Source organism: Babylonia areolata, chromosome 22, assembly GCF_041734735.1.
Source record: "Babylonia areolata isolate BAREFJ2019XMU chromosome 22, ASM4173473v1, whole genome shotgun sequence".
Taxonomy (NCBI): domain Eukaryota; kingdom Metazoa; phylum Mollusca; class Gastropoda; order Neogastropoda; family Buccinidae; genus Babylonia; species Babylonia areolata.
The window spans coordinates 21,659,865-21,684,864 of record NC_134897.1 but is presented as its reverse complement, the minus strand read 5'-3'; the positions used below and the strand labels follow the sequence as shown (position 1 = coordinate 21,684,864).

The 25,000-nt window shown below is 43.7% G+C and overlaps 1 protein-coding gene across 7 annotated transcripts in view; it reads right to left on the bottom strand.

The window, feature by feature from the left end:
• The window catches only part of LOC143296987 (uncharacterized), a 69,677-nt gene that overhangs the window by 5,599 nt on the left and 39,078 nt on the right, over nucleotides 1–25,000 (bottom strand). For 5 of the 7 annotated variants that reach the window (XM_076609086.1, XM_076609083.1, XM_076609085.1 and 2 more), the window contains 11 exons: nucleotides 24,939–25,000; nucleotides 22,527–22,814; nucleotides 21,670–22,012; nucleotides 20,769–20,886; nucleotides 15,931–16,066; nucleotides 13,607–13,811; nucleotides 10,799–10,972; nucleotides 8,130–8,303; nucleotides 4,257–4,436; nucleotides 3,133–3,304; nucleotides 1,095–1,232 (listed from right to left, as the gene is read on the bottom strand). The exon at nucleotides 24,939–25,000 is cut by the window's right edge and continues 53 nt beyond it. In XM_076609086.1, the coding sequence (XP_076465201.1) occupies nucleotides 1,095–1,232; nucleotides 3,133–3,304; nucleotides 4,257–4,436; nucleotides 8,130–8,303; nucleotides 10,799–10,972; nucleotides 13,607–13,811; nucleotides 15,931–16,066; nucleotides 20,769–20,886; nucleotides 21,670–22,012; nucleotides 22,527–22,814; nucleotides 24,939–25,000 (1,990 nt within the window). The remainder of the gene's footprint in view (nucleotides 1–1,094; nucleotides 1,233–3,132; nucleotides 3,305–4,256; nucleotides 4,437–8,129; nucleotides 8,304–10,798; nucleotides 10,973–13,606; nucleotides 13,812–15,930; nucleotides 16,067–20,768; nucleotides 20,887–21,669; nucleotides 22,013–22,526; nucleotides 22,815–24,938) is intronic. The other 2 variants (XM_076609088.1, XM_076609089.1) reach the window with 2 other exon arrangements.

Sequence of the window (25,000 nt, the reverse complement as noted above, 5' to 3'; positions counted from 1 at the left end):
ATAGACCTGTGGATGTATATTCAAAGCAGGTTAATAAAGTGCACGTGTGTCGAGCGTCGAGAATAATGTGGTTCAAAGGAGTCCAAAACAGTAAACGTATCGAACAATGCACGCGTGTGATTTAACAAGCGGAGAAGTGAAAATCTTTTTGATAAAAAAACAAAACAAAAACAAACAAAAACAAAAAAAACCCAAAAAAAAAACCAACAACAACAAATGATGGTCTTAGAAAGGTGTACACTGGAATGAGTCACACAATCTTTCTTTAACAGCTGTTCAAGAATTACTTTGTCACAACATTTTAATAGTTTATTCACAGCTTAAAGAGGGCTTCAAGTCAATTAGCTTGAATTCATTGCCGGAGAATTTGGCAAACAGACTAAGTGTCTTAGAATCGTGGATTTAATTAAATGATCCATATCTGCAAACCAATATATTCTTTATTTTTACGCCGTGCGTGCTGAGCAGTGCCCTGTTTGAAGCGTACAGAAGAAGCAGAAAACACAAGAATCCTGCGTCGCTTTATTGGCAAAGGTGAGAGTTATAAGCAAGCATACCTTGTGCAAAAGCGTTGACGTTTCGATGAACAAACCAAACGAGAGAGAGGGAGAAAGAGAGACAGAGACAGACAGACAGACAGAGACAGAGAGATAACCCCCTCCCCCCACTCCCTCCCCAACCCCCCCAAAAAGGAAAAAAAGTTACACTTCTTGTCTAAATAAGTCTGAGGAAATGATGGATACACATACAAGCTGTGATGAAGGACCTTCATGACACTTCTTACGGTCGAGTGCAAATAAAGAGACACGTGCTGTGTGCTGAAAACATCGGGTTGCGAAAATGTTAATAATGCGCCGTCCCCGATTTGTTTTTATTTTGATTTTATTTTTATATTACTTTGCGAAGACTCAGTGAATGTTAACAATACAGAACACTGTGTATAAGTGTGTATACTGCTGAGAAGGGCTGCCGGTGTCAACAAGAGGCGGCAGCAATCAACTCAGCTTTTGTACAATGAGTTTGGGGAGTCAGTCGAAAAGTGCAGCAGTGTACAGGTTGGTGCAGACTTGTGTGATTGTGTGCAGGCCAGTCACCGATGTTATGGAACATGGAATCCAGCAGCTGGTGGCTCTCTCCCTCTGCAGCATAGTCTCTGTCTCCGTCATGGCTGTGGCGGCCGTTATCCCCCTGCCCCTCCTCCTGCCCAGAGGTTACCTGGGACTGCTGACCGCCTGATAAGGGGAGGTCAGTCACATAGACAGCAGGGGTCAATAAGGAAACAGGGTGGATATATAATGGATGCTTTCTTTTCTTTTTGATGACTTATTCAAATGGTTTATTTATTAACTCATAACAGGTCTCCTTAGAATACTATGTAATGCATTTTATCATGTTCGCGTTGTTCATGTTTCATCTACTTTGCTCCCCTCCCCCCTCCTTTTTTTTCTTATCTTTTCTTTCTCTTGTAAGTGTCCGACAATGACGAACGTCTATTTGCCTCTGAGCTTCGTTTGGTGTGGACTGTACGTGGCTATGGAGTCCCAGTTTGGATCTACATGGGCGTCCGCAGTGAATTCAGGGGGACACTGTCCGGGCTCCTTGGGCACTGCTGTTGCTGCTGCCTTCCTCTTCTCACGGGCCTCGGCGATGCTGCTGTGACTGCTCATCTCGAAGCTGCCGTGCACACGCTTTGTCAAGGCATGCAAGCCGGTCCGAACCTGTACGAGCTTCAGTAATTTTTTTTTCTTTTTTGTGGGGGGTCGGGGAGCGGGGGGGGGGGGATTCAGGAATTCAGGCAAGTGCAGTTTTGGCTTTTACACAACGATTTTTTTTTTTTTTTATTTTTTGTGGACCTTCCCCGCTTTCATTTGCCATGGCAGAGCTCTCCATAGAGGAACAGCTTATGTGTCTCTGTCTCAAAGTCTGATCAGCGCGTTAGGTTCATGCAAAGATCAGGTATCTTCTCTTTAGTTTTTCTTCGAATTTTTTTAATTATTAATTTTTAGCAAATGTTGTGTAACGTACATAGATCAGTCCGCAGGCTTTGACACCTTTTTGAAAGTGAAACTGAGACTTATGTATCTATGTATGCAAACTGAGACTTATGTATCTATGTATGCAAACTGTCTGTGTGTTATCAAAAATGGAAACACATATTATATGTAAAATTCCTAACTGAATGACAAAGGAAACGAATGGTGAGCGCCCAGCGGCAGCCGTCAGTCGGCTCTACCCAGTAAGGGGCAGCCTGGTGCGCAAACAACCACGTGTTTGTAATGCGCTGAGAGCTTGGCCTTCGACCTAGGACAGACACTGTACAAGTATCCATATCAACATCATCTCGTCTGATATCACTTAAAGTGGAAAGACGTTAAACTGAAGACTACATCATCATAACAAAAACATCACCCACCTTGTACCAGTGCTAAAGTGGAAAGACGATAAACTGAAAGACTACATCAACATCATCATCATGGCGGGGTAAAACAACAACAACAACACCCCACAAAAAACACCAATATAAACTGTCATACACGTAAAATGTTACATGTCTGAGTGTGTATGTGTGCGTGCCTGAAATCTGACTGAATGACACAGGAAACGAATGATGAGCGTCCAGTGGCAGCCGTCAGTCAGCTCTACCCAGGAAAGGGCAGCCCTGTCGCGCAAACGACCACGTGTTTGTAAAGCGCTGAGAGCTTGCTCTTCGACCTAGGACAGGCACTGTATAAATATTCTTAGCAACATCATCTCGTCTGATATCACTTTAAGTGGAAAGACGTTAAACTGAAGACTCATCATTATCATCATCATCATCATGGCGGGGAATAAAAAACAAAAAAAAAACAAACAAACCCAAAAACCGAAAAAAACAAACAAAAAAACCTGTCATACATGTTACATGTCTGTCTGAGTATGTATGTGTGCGTGCCAGAAATCTGACTGAATGACACAGGAAACGAATGATGAGCGTCCAGTGGCAACCGTCAGTCGGCTCTACACAGAAAGGGGCAGCCCTGTCGCGCAAACGACCACGTGTTTGTAAAGCGCTTAGAGCCTGGTCTCAGACCGAGGATAGGCGATATTTATAAGTATGCACATCAATCAATCAATACCAAAACCATCACCCACCTTGTACCAGCGTGTCTTTGTGTGAGCGGGACACGGGGCAGGGCGACAGGAGGCAGTCCTCCTGGCGGTGCGGGGCGTGGGCCCGGTCACAGGAGGAGGACGGCTGGCGGGTCTTCACGTTCAGACAGCGCACCTCCCGGCTCCTCACGCCCCGCCCACATGTCACCGAGCACTGGGAAAGCAACGCTGTCTTTAAAATTATAAACCTGCCTGCTGAATACCTTACTCACTCGTAGTTGTATGACGTGGTCTGTAACTTCTTGTGATCCATGTCTAAATAATTATTACTATTATCATCATCATCATCATCTTCAGCAAAATCATTATGGTTTATTCTGATTATTATTATCATCATCATAATTATGAAGTGGTCCGTAACTTCTTGTGAACCCTGTATTAATAATAATAATAATAGTAATTATAATAATAATACTAAATGGAGTGATGGTCTAGAGGTAACGCACCAGCCTAGGAAGCGAGAGAATCTTAGTGCGCTGGTTCAAATCACGGCTCAGCCGCCGATATTTTCTCTCCATCCACTAGACCTTGAATGGTGGTCTGGACGCTAGTCATTCGGATGAGACGATAAACTGAGGTCCCGTGTGTAGCATGCACTTAGCATGTAAAAGAACCCACGGCAACAAAAGGGTTGTTCCTGGCAAAATTCTGTAGAAAAATCCACTTAACAAATAAAACTGCACGCAGGAAAAAAAAATACACCCACACAAAAAAACAAACAAAAAACAAAACAACACAAAACAAAACAAACAAAAAAAGGGTGGCGCTGTGGTATAGCGACGCGCTCTCCCTGGGGAGAGCAGTCCGAATTTCACACAGAGAAATCTGTTGTGATAAAAAGAAATACAAATACAAAATACAAATAATAATAATGATGATGATGATGTAACAACAACAACAACGATAACAATAAAACTAATAATAATAATAATGATAATAATAATAATAATAATGTAACGAGAACAAAAATAATAATATTCATAATGATAATATCGTAACAACAACAAAAACAACACTACTGCTACTAGTAATAAAACAATGACAAGAGCTAAGTCTAAGGGATGGCAGGAAGAACAGGACAGTGTGCATGCGCGCAGGGACCTCACCTGAGTCCAGGCAGTCATGTAGAACTGACTGTCGCACACACTGTTGAGACACTCCTCCTGGGAGGGGGGCTTGCCGCTCTGGGGGCACTGGTCCTCCCCCACCGCCTTCACCTTCTCCCCCTCCCTCCTCACGCAGATCACCTGCCGACTGCGGAACCCGGGCCCACAGCTGTCCGAGCACTGCACACACACACGCACACGTACACACACACAAACAAACACATACACGCACATATGCATACGCCCACATGCACACTCAGAATGAAATACAGAATACTTTAATACCTCTAATAAGAGAAATCAACTGGTAGTGTAAAACACTTAAACAATGCACGTGAATCAGAGTTATTCAATATGTATGACAAAATGCTAAAATGTTAATCCTGAAGTAAACTACGACAATCCCAGTTAGAATAGAATATGTTTTTATTACCAAGTGTACCGGGGTCACAAGGAATACTGTGGGGGTGGGGGTGGGGGGTGGGGGGCGTGGAATATTACATAACAAGGTACGAACATAAATTGAAAATCATACACAAACACAGATACAGTAGAAATACACGTGGAATAATCACAGAGATTCGGAATAAACTAAAAGTATAATTAAACATAAACATAATGTTAACAATATGCCTTTCATTAACATATTACATTAAGGTGCACATTATGCTCTTCTTTGCATGTTCATAGTAACATACTATATATCTAATAATGTCTACGTTTCAAGATGGCTAAGTGACGTACTCATTGGGCAAGCTCTCTTCGCTAAGGCAAAAATGCCCAATTAAGGCTCTTCAGCAACGTTAGGTGGGTTTCAAACGAAATTCCAAGGGTTTCCAAGAGCAAAATACTAAATATTGGGCTACCCACAAGGCTATATTTTTTTTTCTGTTACAAGATGTGTCCCATGGGCGTCCGCAGTGAATTCAGGGAGTGATGGCCTAGAGGTAACGCGTCCGCCTAGGACGCGGCAGAATCTGAGCGCGCTGGTTCGAATCACGGCTCAGCCGCCGATATTTTCTCCCCGCCCACTAGAGCTTGAGTGGTGGTCTGGACGCTAGTCATTCGGATGAGACGATAAACCGAGGTCCCGTGTGCAGCATGCACTTAGCGCACTTAAAAGAACCCACGGCAACAAAAGGGTTGTTCCTGGCAAAATTCTGTAGAAAAGTCCACTTCGATAGGAAAAACAAATGAAACTGCACGCAGGTAAAATACAAAAAAATGGGTGGCGTTGTAGTGTAGCGACGCGCTCTCCATGGGAGAGCAGACCGAATTTCACACAGAGAAATCTGTTGTGATAAAAAGATAAATACAACTACAAATACGGTAACAGTTACAATTCTTCATCATATGTGTCAGCTCCATTGTCTGTGTATGGTGTCCGCTGTTTGAATGCATTAAAACACTTTTGAGCGACCCGGCTTTATTGGAAGTTTGCAAAGTTGACAACGTTGCTTTCTCTGATGGGGGGCAACCAATCGGTTCAAGGTACACAACTCACTCTTGTTTCACCGCTCTTAAGTGCTTGTTTCCCGTTGAATGAGGTACCTTTGTCGAGCGAGTTTCGATTTTTCCAGCACTTTTCGAACAATTAACAAGCAAAATAAAATAATCATCAATTGAAAGCACTGACACCAAATCTTCGTTTTATATGATGGCTCAAGGAAACAGAAAGAAATCTGATAAAGCTTAAGCTGTTTCTGACTGACTTTTTTTCTCTACTGGTTTCTTTCGTTCAAAAAAAAAAAAAAAAAAAAAAAAGAAAAAAAAAAAAGAAAAGAAGAAAGAAAAGAATGTGTGTATATATATATATATATATATATATATATATATATATGTGTGTGACTTGACTTGACTTCACTTGACTTGACTTCATTTATTGTCATAAAATCCCGAAGGATTAATAGACACAACAAAGAACAAAGGGAACAAAGAAATAAACGGTCATCTAATACGCATGCACTGAAATACATAGTTGGCAAGTGTTTTTTGACAGTCATCGCAGGTGAATAAATCACTTGGTTTTAGTATATTGTTTTGTATGTTTCTAGAGATCACATTTGATTGATGATCATACTGCTGTATAGTAGTGATTAGATGGCTTCGCAAATTATGAAATAAGATACACGAATCTAAGAAATGCAATTCATCTTCAACAACTTCACATATAGCACATAACCTCTCTTCTCTGGGAATGTTTGCATATCTTCCTCGTTCGATGTTTAAATAATGTGCGCTTATTCTGAGTTGACAAAGAGCTTGTTTGTGAGCAGGATCGATTTTATCAGTTAGATAATTCTCAATTTGATAATCGTTTCTTTTAATTTTGTTGTAGAAATCTAATCTACTGTATTCAGTTTTTGTCTGTTTCCAGAATTGTACATATCTATTTCTTAGTTGTTGGCGTAATGTAAATTTAAGCCTACTGTTACTAAATGTCGACTGATTGTTCCAAACATGACCTAATCCTACATTGTGAAGAATATTCTTTACAAATTGTATCCATGGATTTTCAATTGTGTCTGGTTGGTTCATCATCGACATATAGACCTTTTTGATATGGCTATCATTATGTGCATCCAGAATATGAGTCCAGTGGTCAAGAACTCTGCAAGCAATATGAATTCCAACTGGAAATCTGCCCAGTTCGGCTAGAGTTGGCAGATTCATTGCTTTAGAATGTACCCCTAGAAGCAGTTTGCAAAATTTTATATGCATTTGTTCATGTGAATGTTTCGAAGAAATACAATTTCTAAAGAAATCTGTCATTCCTGTATTGAATGAATTGGTAGTTTTTGTTTCAGCCCATGGGAACCAAATATCGGATCCATATGATAATATAGGTAAAACAAGTGAATCAAAAAGCTGCAGCACAATATCCAAACGAATATCTTGTGTGTGTGTGTGTGTGTGTGTGTGAACATAAACATTATCTAAGCTCAAACCATACCAGGACTACTACCTACATAGATTAATCCCCCCTCCCAAAAACAAAAACAACAACAAAAAAACAACAACAACAACAAAACCCAACAAATAAACAAACAAACAAAAAAAACGATGAAACTTTACGTTTTAAGATAAAGTGCACCAGATTCAGAACCACTGAAGCTCATACAAAAAAATGTTCGATCATCATTCTTCCCCTACCCCATGCACCCCGAGTTTCCATGTGCCAAGCTCAGGTCTGTATACTATAGCAGTATCTGACAGATGCAGGCGCCATCACAATAGTGCTTACATAAAAAAAAACACAAAAAAAAACAACAAAAAAACCGAAAGAAAAGGAAATTGAACCATCCTCGAGTATAGAAGCTTTTATCGATGTTCAAGTTCTAAACTTTATACTGATGTTGAAAAAGCTAATAAACTAACAACAAATAAATAAATGAATAAGTAAATATGTAACTAACTATATGAATAAGTAAATATGTTCCTAAAAAATATTTGTCTCCAAAATCGGTTTTTAATTTTTGCAATATGCTCAAAGGAGGCAAAAAAGTCATTTCAGCTGTAAGTAAGATGACTAGATTTGCAAATGTTGCCTGGCTACATTTTTGGAGTTAAAAGACATTTGTGTTTTCTCAACTTTTATGTGACATTGCTGTGTATTTGGAAATGTTTGTTCTGGGCATGAAAAGATTATTTTGCAGCAATCCTCCATACTCCAATAGGAGTGAAAGGATAATTAAAACTTAAAAACTAACACCTAAAAAAAAGAACTAACTAAATAGGTAAATGAATGAATGGATAAATGAATAACTAAATGAATGAATGAATAAATAAATAAATAAACAAACGAATAAATGAATAATCAAATAAACGAATGAATACATAAACAAGCCAACAAAGCACCGCATGCAGTCTGACCTGACTCCAGGGCCCGGTGAACCAGACAGTGCCACACCCCGCGGTGCTCTCACAGGGCTGGGAGTGCTGGGGCCTCTGGTGACTGACGCACGAGCTCTCCGACACGGCCCGCCCAGAGCTGTCCGCGCACAGCACGTAGCGAGACGTCACGCCCCGCCCACAGTCCGCCGAACACTTCAAGTAAAGGAGCAGGTATTGCATTGCATTGTATTCTATTGCATCAGTGTATTGTATTGTATTCGTGGAGTGATGGCCTAGAGGTCACGCGTCCCCCTCCACTAGACCTTGAGTGGTGGTCTGGACGCTCAGTAGTCAATCGGATGAGACGATAAACCGAGGTCCCGTGAGCAGCATGCACTTAGCGCACGTAAAAGAACCCACGGCAACAAAAGGGTTGTTCCTTGCAAAATTCTATGGAAAAAGTCCACTTCGATAGGAAAAACAAATAAAACTGCACGCAGGAAAAAAAAGAAAAAGAAAAAAAAAAGGGTGGCGCTGTAATGAAGCGACGAGCAGCCCGAATTTCACACAGAGAAATCTGTTGTGATAAAAAAAGAAAAAGAAATACAAATATTTGTAAGACGTGAAACCCTGCTCAGTCTGCTGAACACTTCAAACAAAGGAGCCGGTATTGTATTGTATTGTGTTGTATTGTATTGTATTTTATTGTGTTGTATTGCATTCTATCATTTTATTGTAGTGTATTGTTGTATTGTTTTTGTATGATGCGACGCCCCGCCCCATTATATTATACTGAACACGGCAAGCAATGGGGCAGGAACTGCACTGCTCTGTACTGTATTTATTGTATTGTATTATTTCGTTCGTTTGTATTGTTCTGTATTGTACTGTACCTGGGTTTAGATTTCGTGTCAGTCATCGGTCACTGACGTGTACACTTCTGAAATGACCTATTGATTTGGCAGCCACTCAGTCACTTGGGTCACGCTGATTTTTTTTTCTTTTGTTGTAATTCTCTATCATTCTCCTGCAATACAATCGCGACTGCCGTTTCTAACTTAGAAAAAACAGTTACTGTTGTTGCTCTCCACATCGAGAAGACGGAAACTATGAAAAAAATCATAATATGGGCAGCGATATCCATGCACTGGCCCTGGTACGCACTGGACTAGAACTTGCTTCGTATTTGGGTGCATTACCACTTGGCATTTATCAGTCGGTTTTGCGGATTTTCTTGCTTTTGTTGTTATTATGATCATGATTATTATCTTTTTTTTTATCTGGCTGACACTTGCTTGGTCGTTCAATATAACCCTTTCATTATGCTACATATATTCGTAAATTAATGTTTTCGTTTCTCATCCTGCAGCATGTGTACATATGAATTGGTATCGCAATATATTTTGGTTTTAAATAAGTGTTGACTAAACACGTTTTAAAAAAAAAATTCTTTTGTGTATATATTGAATAACACACACACACAACACACACCTAAATGTCGGTCACATATCTGGAAAAGACATGCCAGGGAAGACCAAAAACTTCCTTTGGTGTTTTGAATAAACGGTAAACGAAAAGTTACGTCCCTTGTATTGAAACCAAGTTCGATCTCGTCTGAACGACAGGGTGGACAATATGAATCCCCCCCCTCCCACCACTGTGTGTGTGTGTGTGTGTGTGTGTGTGTGTCCTGAGATTCTCTTCATTAAAGAAAAAAAAAAAGAAAAAAAGAATAACGTGCTGAGCTGTCTTCTGTCTGTCTTTCTCTTACTATGAATCGATACAGAATTAAACGTGATTCAGTCCCTGTGTGTGTGTGTGTGTGTGTGTGTGTGTGTGTGTGTGTGTGTGTGTGTGTGTGTGTGTGTGTGTGTGTGTGTGTGTGTGTGTGTGTGTGTGTCCCGAGTTCCTTTTAATCCAGATATAACCACAAATCATGTGCTAATTCATCTTCTGAATCTCTCTTCATACTTCTAGAAATATACCTTAATCCGTGTGCTTGAGTTCATCATCTGAAGAATAAAAATGAATTCCTGTGTGTGTGTGTGTGTGTGTGTGTGTGTGTGTGTGTGTGTGTGTGCTTGTTTCTGAGTTTCTCTTCATAACTTCATACTTCTAGAAATTAACGTTACCACGGGATTGAGTTCATACTCTAAGGGTGTGTGTGTGGGGGGGGGGGGGGGGGTGGGGGTAGTGGAGGGGGTGGCGGTTGGGGGGAGGGGATATGTGATGAGATCCTCTTCATTCAAAAACAAAAATGAGTCAGATGCTGAGTTGTTCTTCTGTCTGTCTCTTCTCTTACTCTGTGTGTGTGTGTGTGTGTGTGTGTGTGTGTGTGTGTGTGTGTATGTGTGTGTGTGGGTGTGGGGGGAGTGGGGATTAGGGAGAGGGTGGGCGAGGAAGGGTGGTGAGGTGTGTGTGTGTGCAAGGGTCGAGAGAGGATGTGTGTGTGTGTGTGTGTGTGTGTGTGTGTGTGTGTGTGTGTGTGTGTTGACTCTCTACTCATACAGAAATAAACGCGAATCACGTGCCAGTTTCATCTCCTGAATGTCTACTGTGCCTGTGTGTGTGTGAGAGAGAGCGTGCGCGCGCGCACGTGTGTGTGTGTGTGTGTGCGCGGAATATCTGTTCATGCAGAAATAAATGCCCTCTCCCCCCCCCCAACACGCACACCCTTTCAACCCCCTATTCCCCCCTCCACCCCTCACCTCATCGGACCAGTGGGTGTGCCACCACTGGGAGTCGCACGACTGTGTGTTACAGGGCTGTGTGTCGGCAGGTCTTTCGTCCGGGGAACAGTATGCAGCGGGGATCTGCACGCCTTGCCCGTCCACACACTGCACCGTGCGCCGCCTCTCCCCGCCGCCACACGGTGCGGAGCACTGCACAGCACCCCCCACCCCAAATGTCAGTCGGTTTCTGTTTTAATTTAAAGGTGTTTAAGCATACAAGCACGCACAAGGACACATGCGCACACACACACACACACACACACGCACGCGCGCACATACACACACACACACACACGAACGCACACACTTGTATACACACGTAGGCCTACGCGCATACAACACACGACACACAAGCGCTTACACACACACACACACACACACACGTGCACACACACACACACACACACACACCTCCACACACCACTCTCCTCCTTTATATATAAGACATGCAGATGCACAAACACACACACACGCCTACAACATTCAGATACGAAACTTAAAACTGCAACCAGATGTCCACAATCTACAGGTATGTGTGACGAGACATTAAACAGAATTCCTTTCCTTCCTGCTGAACCACACACACACACACACACACACACACCACCACCACCACCACCACTGACACACACAGACACAGACACACACAGAGAAGCTGCGCTGTTGCTAAATCATAAATCACCTCCCCCCAAACCCCCTCTTCCCCTGCCCACCTCAACATTGTTCTCTCTTCTTCATGCTCTGAAACAATCCTTGTTCAGTTTCAAGACCCGCTCGCCACAAAACAACAACAACAACAAAAACCAGTGCGTACGGTCCATTTGCTGTTCACGTTTTCTTTATTCTAATTCACTTGGATGACAAATGAGAGATATGCTTAAGAACTTAAAACTGCAGAGCGAAAGAAGACTTACGTGTTGAAAAACGGGAAAAAGAAGGGAAAAAGATCGACATCATTAACGTTTAAAAAGAAATAATGAGAAAAGCTAATACAATGTTCCGCTTCTTTCGAGTCACACAATGATGTCTTTTGTTTCTCGGGCTATAAAATGTTATATGTGTTAACAATCTAAAACAGGACCCCGACCCAACCCCCCACTCCCACCCCATCCAACCCTCTGCCAGCTCCATCGGACGACGTAACCTTAACCGAACCAAGCCCCCCAAGCCCCAGAACAACTTGACCTCAAGGGTGTCAGCCAAAAGGATGATAAACTCAAAGCAGCAACTACAGTCTACAGAAAGTGACAAGAGCGAAAAAGCCGGCGACAGATATTCTTCTCTTTGCTCTCATGTCCGCTCACCACACTGTCATCAAAACACCTGTACTTATGCTGAAGAAAAGGGGGAGCAGGGGAGGAAAAGTCAGCGATTAACTGCCAGTAACAATACTGCACAATGGGCGGGGAAACTTTTTGCAGAGGTCCAAGCTTTGATACAGAATCGACAGACTTGGAGTTATCTGGTAAACAGCTTTTTTGTGCGACGTCCCAGTGATTCTTCTTCACAGTGATAAGAGGAAAAAGAATAAGAAAAAGACTCCTGGATTTGCACGTCGTAATGATCGGAAATAACGACCTGGGAGCGATTAGTCTTGAGTCAAAGTGGTTCATGCGAGGCAGAGGAGCGGGCGCGGCAGGAGAGTACAATAATAGTAATGATAATAATAATAATAATAATAATAATAACTTCTTCAATGTCTTTTAGCAAACAGAGCTCAAAGCCCATTACACTGCACAAAAAGCCTCATTCATTATTATAAATGACTAAATGATAAAATAAATCTATCTACATAAATCTATTTACACACACACACACACACACACATATATATATATATATATATATATATATATATATATATATATATATATATATATGTATATATATACAACAGAGGTGAGAGGTGAGAAGCTGATTGAAGAGTTTGTTCGAAATCCGGGACTGGATGGGGGAGCCAATGCAAAGATATGATAAGATAAGGTGTAAGGTAGGATGACATACAACGTATTGTCTGAAAATGCACAGAAATTTGCCTTTGGGCTCGAGTACACACAACATTCAACTCAAAAAGCACAATCACTGTTAGAACACAAACATGAAAAGGAAGTGCGACTGCCTACATGACGGGGGCAAAAACAGTCATACACTGTGTAAAAGCTCACTCGTGCATACGAATGTGCGTGGGGTCGCAGCCAACGATGCAAGAAGAAGAAGAAGAAAAAGACGATGATGATGATTCATGCACACAAAAGCCCACTCGTGCATACGAACAAACATGGGGGTCGCAGTTTACGAATGAAAAAGAAGAAGATGAAGAATCTAGAAGAAGAAGAAGAAGATGGAGGAGGAGAAGGAGAACAAAAATAACTACCGTTTGAGGGACATGGTGGTGGTCTCCACTCTGGGAGAGACGCTCACACAGTCTGACTCCGCGACAAAGCCATTATTGACGTTATTAGGGGGCTTAGTAGGTGGTGTCCTAAGTACATTACATCAGAGCAGGCACTACCGAACACCCCCGAAGTGACTCAGCAGCATTGCAGGGTCTATTCTGATGTGTGGCCTCATGGAGACCTAACATCGATGGTTCCCTGTGGACTGCCGGCACTGGGACTGCGACAGATGAACCCGGGTGTGGCTGTGTATGGGGGAATGAGCGGCGTGAGAGTAATGCCACTGAAACGGTACGGATAATGGGGCGGCAAATATAAAAATAAGAAATAAAAAAACAAAACAAAAACGATTCATGAAAATGTGCAACACAAGATTTCGACGACGCACCTGCGCCCAGTCCCCGACCCTCCACTGGGAGCAGGGCTGGTTGCTGCACTGCTGGGACACGGCGGGCTTGGCGTCGGCCGGGCAGTGCGAGGCGGACACGCTGAGGTCCAGGGCAGCGGAGAAGCGCTGTCGGCACTCGGCACGTCGAGCCTGGGTGCCGCCCCCGCACGTGGCGCTGCACTCGGACCACTCCCCCGCCACCCATCTGTCCGGCAAAGGGAGGAATGTTAATGACAGCAGCAGCAGCAGCAACAACAGCAGCAACAACAACAACAGTAGTAGCAGCAACAACAACAGCAGTAGTAGCAACAGCAACAACAACAACAGCAGCAGTAGCAGCAGCAACAACAACAGCAGTAGCAACAGCAACAACAACAGCAGCAGTAGCAGCAGCAACAACAACAGCAGTAGCAACAGCAACAACAGCAGCAGCAGCAACAACAACAACAGCAGCAGTAGCAGCAGCAACAACAACAACAACAGCAATAGCAGCAGTAACAGTACCAATAACAGCAACAGCAGTATCAACAACAATAATAACGATGATAATAATACTAATAGTAATCATCATCATCATTCATCATCGCCATCATATAAAATTAATAATAATTGAACCGAGTCAGCTCAGAGGTTTTCTGCTGCTGGTAACCATGTGACCCAGTACTACCTGCCGCATGTGGAGAGAGAAAACCCGAACAAGAAAATCCTTTCTGGAAAGGGATGGGTTCCACCAGATTTGACTTGCCCAAAACACGCTACAAGAAGAAAGTTGTTGCTGCTGCTACTGCTGCTGTTGTTGTTGTTGCTGCTGCTGCTGTTGTTGCTGTTGCTACTGCTGTTGTTGTTGCTGCTGCTACTGCTGCTGTTGTTGTTGCTGTTGCTACTGCTGTTGTTGTTGCTGCTGCTACTGCTGCTGTTGTTGTTGCTGTTGCTACTACTGCTGTTGTTGTTGCTGCTACTACTGTTGTTGTTGTTGTTGCTGCTGTTGTTGCTGCTGCTGCTGCTGTCATTAACATTCCTCCCTTTGCCGGACAGATGGGTGGCGGGGGAGTGGTCCGAGAAAAGAAACCGAACCCATAAGACAGCGTGTCGATCGGTATGAAGACCTGACCACACCGAAAAAAAGGGAGGGGGATGAGGGGGAGGGGCGTGGGGGGGGGGAATAAGATGGTATGACCACGTGATAAGATCCGACGGGCTCTCCAAGACCATCCTTCAGGCAACAACAGCAGCAACAACAGCAGCAACAACAACAACAACAGTAGTAGCAGCAACAACAACAGCAGTAGTAGCAACAGCAACAACAACAACAGCAGCAGTAGCAGCAGCAACAACAACAGCAGTAGCAACAGCAACAACAACAGCAGCAGTAGCAGCAGCAACAACAACAGCAGTAGCAACAGCAACAACAACAGCAGCAGCAACAACAACAACAGCAGCAGTAGCAGCAGCAACAACAACAACAACAGCAATAGCAGCAGCAACAACAGCAGCAGCAGCAACAACAACAGCAATAGCAGCAGCAACAGTACCAATAACAGCAACAGCAGTATCAACAACAATAATAACGATGATAATAATACTAATAGTAATCATCATCATCATTCATCATCGCCATCATATAAAATTAATAATAATTGAACCGAGTCAGCTCAGAGGTTTTCTGCTGCTGGTAACCATGTGACCCAGTACTACCTGCCGCATGTGGAGAGAGAAAACCCGAACAAGAAAATCCTTTCTGGAAAGGGATGGGTTCCACCAGATTTGACTTGCCCAAAACACGCTACAAGAAGAAAGTAAGAATAAAAAGAAAAAAAAAAAAAAAAAAAAAAGAGAAAAGAAACCGAACCCATTAGACAGCGTGTCGATCGGTATGAAGACCTGACCACACCGAAAAAAAGGGAGGGGGATGAGGGGGCGGGGGCGTGGGGGGGGGGGATAAGATGGTATGACCACGTGATAAGATCCGACGGGCTCTCCAAGACCATCCTTCAGGCAACAGTGCTGGGGGAAAAGGAGACAAAGGCAGAGAGCGTAAGAACTTGGCAGACATCATCACTGAATGGACAGAGAGGAGCTTTCCCTATCCCACGGCCGCCAGAAATAAAGAGCGTTGGTGATGCGCTTAGCAGCGCAGTGCCCCCAAGACCAAACCAAGTTTCGGGACCAGTGACAGTGTGTAATCATAATAATGGGCGTTTATGATGCGCTCTTCCTCCTTAGCACAGACACACAGAGGCACACACACACACATACGCACACGCACACACAATCAACAGGGTCCCCATGGAGACAGACAGACGGACAGGCACAGACTGACTGACCCCGGGGGGCAGGGCATGTTGTTGCAGGCCACGCGCTGCACGCGCGGCTTGAGGGCGTTGTGACAGTTCTCCGGGGTCACCGCCACCTGGGTGGCCGAGCTGGTCAGCACGCACACCACCTCCGTCTCTTGCGTGCCTGCATCACCATCATCGTCTTGTTGTTGTTGTTGTTGTTGTTAATAATAATAACATAAAATGATAACAATAGCATAAAATGATAACAAGAAGAGGAAGGTGTTGGTGGTGGTGGAGGGAGGAGGAGGAGAAGAAGAAGAGGAGGAGAAGCAGAAGGAGGAGGAGGAGAAAGAAGAAGAAGTAGAATGAGTAGGAGGAGGAGGGAGACGAAGTCGAAGGAGGAAGGGGAAGAAGAAGAAGAAGAAGTCATGGTGCTCAGAGCCTCGTCGACCACTAAGACCATCTCAAGGCTGTCGCAACGTTAGCATCCACTTCAGGTCAATGGGGGAAAAAAAAGGTACAATAAAAACTTATCATTGCTTCAAAGTTTAAAACCAGAAGATGGAAAAGGAGGAGGAGGAGGAGGAAGACAAAGAACGAGGAGGAGGAGGAAGAGAAAGAAGAAGAAGAAGAAGAAGAAGAAGAAGAAGAAGAAGAAGAAGAAGAAGAAGAAGATTCTCAAACTTGGAGGCAAGATTGGAAGGGCACTTAGTGCTGCATTCATGGGGGCTTTTAGGCCTTTGTTGACCCTCCCAACGCCGAGTGTCCTAAACAACCTTCTTGACCGAGAGAGTGGGTATTAACGTGGGCAAGACACTCCCCGTTTTCGTCAAATTCTAGCCGAGATCGGACAACAGTTGCCTCCTCTGCTGTTCTGGTGGTCATAGTAGCACACACCAGACTATCACCATATTACTACTACCACAACAACAACTACTACTACTAAAATGTATTTATATAGCGCTAAATGTTTCACGGAAACAAATTAAAGCACTTCTGCACCCAACTTTCTCACGCATGCGTAACTTTGTAACAGAGTGATAAAAGACAAAACAACTACGTAATTATTTATCTTGGTCTGTCATGTCCGACTTCTTCTGCGTTCACTCGTATGCACACGAGTGGGCTTCTACGTGTATGACCGTTTTTACCCCGCCATGTAGGCAGCCATACTCCGTTTTCGGGGGTGTGCATGCTGGATATGTTCTTGTTTCCATAACCCACCGAACGCTGACATGGATTACAGGATCTTTAACGTGCGTATTCGATCTTCTGCTTGCGTATACACACGAAGGGGGTTCAGGCACTAGCAGGTCTGCACATATGTTGACCTGGGAGATCGTAAAAATCTCCACTCTTTACCCACCAGGCGCCGTCACCGTGATTCGAACCCGGGACCCTCAGATTGACAGTCCAACGCTTTAACCACTCGGCTATTGCGCCCGTCTGTCATGTCCGACGATGACCATCAGAACAGTAGAGGACGCACCTCCTGTCCCGACTAAACTATAGCGGAGAGTGTCTTGCCCAAGTTACATCCCATTCCCACTCTTTCGGCCAAGCGCGGCGGCCTTTAGGACAGTTGGCGTTGGGGATGGTCCTCAAAGGCTAAAATTTTAACAGCCCACAAGGCTGCAGCACAGAGAGCCACCGCAATCGTGCCTCCTGGTGTGAGAGTCACAGTCGTTCACAAAAGACTAAACTTTTCTACATATTTCTTTTCTAGTGGCAACCCCTTTGTTGTTGCCTTGGGTTCTTTTACATGCCCAAAGTAAGTGCGGCACACGGGACCTCGGTTTATCGTCGTATTCGAATGACTAGTACCAAGACCCTCCAGGCACTCAAGATCATGTGTTACATGTCTGTCTGAGTGTGTATGTGTGCGTGCCTGAATTCTGATTGAATGACACAGGAAACGAATGATGAGCGCTCCGACCGAGGATAGGCGCTATGTAAGTATCCATGTCATATCATCATCATCATCCAGTGTAGGTGGAGTAAGAATCCCGTTCCGTTTATGGAACTCGAATCCGTGCACACTCGCTTCTTTGATTTGCAGATTGTGCTAAATTCACAGCGCATTTCAGATGCCAGACCCGTGACTAGCATCAAATCGAGAGCTGCTCATACATAACGAGACCCACTGCCGCCCTGTGGAAACCACTGTTGTTTTAATTAATGTCCCGCCACAGCCTCCTGGCTTCTTGTCGTCTCTGATAAGCACTGTGGCACGGACAGTTAGCGTTAGAGAGAGAGGGGCGAGGGGGATAGGAAGGGGAGAGAGATATGGGGGGAGTAGGGGGAGGGAGAGAGGACGGAGGGAGAAAAGACAAAGAAAGAAGAAGGGGAAAAGAGCGAGGGAGAGAGAGAGAGAGAGAGGGAGGGGTGAGAGAGCAAGAATGAGAGGAAGGCAGAAGGAAAGAGAGAGAGGGGGGACAGAGGGAGAAAAGGGATAGAGACCGTGGATGAAGAGGAAGAGAGAGGGAGAGAGAGAGTCGGGGTTGGGGGGAGGGAGAACTAGCTTGAGAGAGAGAGAAAGCAGAAGAGAATGTATGTGTGTGGCACAGAGAGAGAGAGAGAGAGAGAGAGAGAGAGAGAGAGAGAGAGAGAGAGAAAGAGGAAGATAGGGGGTGGGGTGGATGACAGATGGGGGAACAATGGGATATCAAATCTGAGACTGAAAGACAAGCAGGCTGATGAGGAAGGAGGCATATGGACAGACTCACACACGTACTAGACAGAGACGCACAAAAATAAACTCCGGATGTATGCATCATTTAACACCCCCCACCGCCCAAGCCCAACCCCCACCCACCCACACCCCACGTCTCCCGATTCAATCCACCCACACTTCCTGTTCCATTACCCACCGGTTTCGGACTGTTGTTCGTAAACGATTAATAACGAAATAAAAAAAATAAAAGAAAATAAAGAAAGAAAATAAGAGAAAACAAAAATAAAAACCAACCCACCCCCACAACAAATGCCTTAATTTGTTTCACCGATAACGACTTCTATTTCTGCCCACCTATCTCTGTGCGAATGCACAACCCAAACATTTTTTTCTCTTCTTTTGTGTCTGTGTTTGAAATTGCCCACCGACTGTTTAAGAAAAAAGAAAAAGAAAAGAAAAAAGCATGCCCATTCGGACAACAGGTATTTGTTAAGTGGAAGGGTGAGGTGTCGGGTATAGGGGAGGTATGGCGCCACTATCAGGTGCGTGCAAACAGGCGCATAGTTTACATTGTGCAAATTGTTAATAATAACTCAGGCAGGAAGGCAGGACTGATTCAGTCAGTGTGGGCGTGTGCCGAGTGCGCAACGCACACAGACACACACGCACATCACGCACACACACACATGACACACAATACACACACATACGAGACACGCACACACACACACACAGACATACAAGACACACACACACACACACACACAGAGGCCTACTCAGTACTCCTTGCGCGCATACACCTTTATATTAACAGACGCGCACAAAGAGCGAGCTTAATCTTTTTTCTTCCCCCTCCCTCCCCACGCCCCCCCACCCCCCTCCTTTTTTTGCGTGTTTCTTTCGGGAGGGGGCTGGGGGGGTCAAACACGGAGAGAGAGAGAGAGAGAGAGAGAGAGAGAGAGAGAGAGAGAGAGAGAGAGAGAGAGAGAGAGAGAGAGAGATTTGTTAAGTTGAATATCAGCCCTAAAATCCAAATCCCCTCGACTTCCACATTCACACACACACACACAACCATATATGTACACAAGTGCGAAGGCTCGAAAGCATCACACGCTCGCTTGGTAGAAACACTCATATGCTTCCTCCCCCCTCTCCAACACAGAGAGAGAGAGAGAGAGAGAGAGAGAGAGAGAGAGAGAGAGAGAGAGAGAGAGAGAGAGAGAGAGAGAGAGAGCCCAGACTGGCAAGTCAAAAGAATATAGACGAATGTTTTAATCTCTTAAAATCTCTTTTGATGGGCATTTATCACATCTAAAGTAAGTCTGAGTCTGACCGTACCAAGACCTCACCCTCTCTAAAACTGTCCGTATCTTTTGATGTGTATTTATTACAACTAAAATGAGCCTGAGTCTGACTGTAACCAGACCTCACCCTCTAGAAACGTGTCTGTCCATGATCTCTTTTGAGGATGATTTATTACATCTAAAATGAGTCTGAGTCTGACTGTGCCCAGACTTCACCCTCTCTAAAACAGTCTGTCCATAATCTCTTTTGATGATGACGATTTATCACAACTAAAATGAGCCTGAGTCTGACCGTACCAATACCTCACCCTCTCTAAAAGAGTGAGTCCATAATTTCTTTTGATGATGACGATTTATTACAACTAAAATGAGCCTGAATCTGACCGTACCAATACCTCACCCTCTCTAAAAGAGTGTGTCCATAATCTCTTTTGATGATGACGATTTATTACAACTAAAATGAGCCTGAGTCTGACCGTACCAATACCTCACCCTCTCTGAAATAATGTGTTCATAATCTCTTTTGATCATGACGATTTATTACAACTAAAATGAGCCCGAGTCTGACCGTACCAATACCTCACCCTCTCTAAAAGAGTGAGTCCATAATCTCTTTTGATGATGACGATTTATTACAACTAAAATGAGTCTGAGTCTGACCGTACCAATACCTCACCCTCTCTGAAATAGTGTGTCCATAATCTCTTTTGATGATGACGATTTATTACAACTAAAATGAGTCTGAGTCTGACCGTACCAATACCTCACCCTCTCTAAAATAGTGTGTCCATAATCTCTTTTGATGAGGAGGATTTATCACAACTAAAATGAGTCCGAGTCTAACTGTACCAAGACTTCACCCTCTCCGCCGCCTCACCTCCCACCCCCGCACCCTCTCTACTCACCCCCACCGCAGGTCATGGAGCACTCGCTCAGCCCCGAGATGGTCCACTCGTACTCGTTGCCCCCGGCCCCAGTCCCGATGCTCAGGGCTGGCCTCCTGTTCAGGGGTCGCTCAAACACCTGCAGTCACATCATTGTACTGAATTCATCGATGGTTGCTCGGTTCCACAACGCTCCGTTGTTTGATTTTGTGCATGTTTTACAACTATTAAAGTACAGGTTTAAAGCCCCAAGCTAGCACGCACACTCAAACCATGATTCGGCGGTGGCGCCGTCTTCTTTGGGGGCAGAACAACTAATAAAGTAAAAATTAAAAGTTTAAGGCGCTAAAATCTAATACAGCCGTCAAGGCAGCGAATTCATTGTCACTGTCTACGGCTCGGCATACGAAGACGGAGCCCAATTTTCTCCTTCAGCCGAGTTAACCTTCCAGAGGGTACCTATTCACACCTGGTTGAAGTGAGGGAAATCGGAGTAAATTGTCTTTCCCAAGGACACAACCTCATGCTGAAACGGGACATCAAACCTTGATCACCGATGAACACTGACACAGAAATCCAAAGTCACGCGCCTCTCAGTCAGACTAAACCAAATGTATGAACGGTTCTACATTACGCTGTTTGTTTATCAGCATGTTCAACGAAAGGACAACACAAAGAGAACTTACAAAAGACAAAACTGCCTGAAATATACAATAAGAAAAGGAAACACTTCCAATTGAATCTTTAAAATATCCTCGAATACCACTGAACACCATGGGACTCTGAACTGTACAGACATCAACACTATCATTTTTATGGTGATTATTTCTTATCTCATACACAGAGACACACACAAATGAGCACCTCCCCAAACACACACACACGCAAATGCGCACCTCCCGAAACACACACACACACACACCTGCAGTCGGTTCTCCACCACCGGCTCTTGCAGACTCCGCGAATAGGTCCTGTCCACTAAACCACCTCGGTTTGCAGAGCTGGCGGAGGTCAGAAACCCGCGGGACTGATCGATCTGGTTATTGTTGTTGTTACTGCTGTACACGGAAGAGGAGGAGGAGTAGGAAGAGGAAGAGGGGTATCTCTCAGGTGTCTGCTGCTGGCGAGGGATGATGCGAGGTGTTTGTTGTTGGCGAGGGATGACGGAAGGGTACTGATTTCGGCGGGATGAGGGTGAGGAGGGTCGTCGATTGGTGTAAGGGGCTCTCCGGTAAAAGTTGCTGCTTCTGGCTCTACTGTTGCTGCTGGAGAGAGAGAGAGAGAGAGAGAGAGAGAGAGAGAGAGAGAGAGAGAGAATAGGATTAACGAAGGTTCAGTTCATCATTTTTGTGTGACGACTCAAGTTCGAACGTGGATTCCCCAGTTCAGACTGAAAAATCTCTCAAAACATACCTCTTCTCTAACTTGCGTGCCTGCGCGCGCGCGCGTGTGTGATTGTTGTTTGCATGTTTGTGTGTGCACACCCTTTTTGGTGTATGGTGTACCTGAAGCTTGCATGTTTATGTATTCATACATTTTTTTTTATATTGTATACGAAACAAGTTCCCCGCCTAAAAGGTTTGAACGTCAGTGTGCATTCTTCTTCTTTTCATCGTCTTCTTCCTATCTTTATTATTCTTTATTATCATCATCATCAACACCAGCTCAGTAGCATACCAACTTTCTTTCAACATGCACCCAGAATCAGAGAAATATAACAACGAAACGGGGGGAATACAACAACAACAAAAATCATGAAAGGAATAAAAACCAAGCTACCTGTACGATCTATCCCTTCCAGAAGCTGGGTATTCATACCCTGACCCCGATCGTCTGGACGCTGAGCCGGGTACATACGAGGAGGCACCCGGATTTCGCTCTCCTACGCGGGCATGAGCTGTGGGATCCCTTCTGGCGTCGTCGTCGTCGTTGTTGTCGTCGTCCTCCTCCAAGTCGTCGTCGGTGTATTGGTGGGTGTAGCTCTGTCCTCGTCCCCCCAGTGTGTGGGACCCGTAGCTACTGCCTTGGTAGCTTCTGGGCTGAGCCGGGCGTCTCTCCTCTTCCTCTCTGACCACCACAACAGTACACTGACATTGTACGTTTGCTTTTAAGACTGATTTTTACTTCAAAATACGAACATAAAAAAACACACAACAACAACAACGAAAAAAAAACAAACAAAAACACACACAAAAAACCCAGATACACATAAAGTACTGCCGCCTCATCTAAAACGAGCACCATCTACTAAACTCATTCAAGAGTCAACTGGACAATTCTCATTACTTTTAGAGAGTTTGACGAATAAATAAAACTGTAAATGAAGCGTCGAACCTTGACCAAAATATCTACGAAAATATGCTGTGAAACAAAGAGACTGTTTTAAAGCTTCAAAGCTCGCTTTGTCCATATCCTACTACTACTAGAAATGTCCGATTTACAAGAACAAAACTGATTTACAAAAATGACACATAAATTTTAAGTCTAACACCCCGCCCTCCATCCTCCACACCAACCCTTCACCACACACACAGACATACGAGTGCACATCTGACATTCTGTTTGTTCAATGCCAACTTTAAGCATGTACACAATAAACATTCAAACAAAATACTATACATAATTTGATGAACTTCGTCAATTGTACTGGTGTTATGTTACTCATTTCAAAAGAATAAAGTTTTCCCATTTTCCGTTTTCAAACGTGTATTTGTAATAAGTCAAATGCTTCATGATTACGAGGTAACATAAATTTTAGCATTTCACTCTTTTATTTCATGACTATCTTGTACCATTATATATATCTATATATATCTATATATCTATATCTATATATATATATGTATATATATATATATAGTTGTACCTGGACTGGGATATATATATATATATAGTTGTACCTGGACTGGAATATATATATATATATATATATATATATATATATATATAAAGATTTTGAAAAAAAATATAGTTTTATTCTTTTAACTTTTGTTATTCTGTTAACTTTTGGAGATGTACATTTTTGTCAGACGTAATAATTATGATCAAAGGTCACGTCAGTTTTTATATTACTGTGTAATCGAAGTAGAGCAGAACAAGATTCTCTGTTACTCCGAACAGAACAATATTCTCTCTGTAAACTTTACATTAAAAGACAAGTCACATTTTTTGTCCACAGTTGTTCAACAGTTTCCAAAAGTATTCATATGGGAATGCATTTCGATATATATGTAAAATTGTTTCTTCTTGGTGTCAGGTGGAGGTGAATCTATTTTCGCGCCTACGCCCTTACAGAGAGGGGTGACAGCCATTCACCGACGAGCATGTCATTCTGACAGAAGCAGTGAATGGGTTAAATTCCTTTGATTCACACCAGTGGACAGAAATAAGGAAAAAGCAACAACTTGCATTGGCATACAAAAATAAACAAACAAATAATTGCCACGGAACTTTATACACCCACGAACACTAAAGACCTCTGCTCATCCTCGATCTACATCCACGGCCTTTCACATTCCTACAAACATTGCCTCGGTTAATGTTAATGTAATTTGTGTCTTCTTTTGTCAAACGGCTCCACTCTTGCTGGTAATAAGCAGTTTATGTGTAATATTTCATTTATGTACAGGCGTGATCATTCCACCTGATTGCAGCCCATGTCTTGTTTGTGCCACTTTATTCCCCGCGTTTCGATTTATCTTTTTAAAATATGCTTCCCATGTGTTTGTTTTTTTTTTCTTTCTTTTTTTTGGGGGGGGAGGGGGCTAGGGGGGGGTTATTATGTTGTTGTTGTTTTTGTCTGACATAAACCTTTCCCAATTGTTCAGACGCTTATCTGCCAATACAGTGTTCCTGAGGATCTTTGCTCGAATCCCGCTCTCACCCTTTCTCCCAGGTTTGATTGGAAAATCAAACTGGGCGTCTAGTCTTTCGGATGAGACGATAAACCGAGGTCCCATGTGCAGCAGGCACTTGGCGCAGTGAAAAAGAATCCACCGCAACAAAAGTGTCGACCTCTGGCAAAATTCTGTAAAAAGAAATCCACTCTGATTCGTAGATAAATACACGTGCTTGCACACACAGCCTGACGAAGCTGCTGGTCTGGTATCTGCCTAGCAGACGTGGTGTAGCATGTATGCATTCGTTCAATCGCAGTACAGCCTCCTTGAGAAACTGGAAAGTGAAACTCACCTGTCTGCACCGAAAGCAGCGACGCTCCCTCTGCGGGCCTGTTGGGACCTCTCCCGTCCACG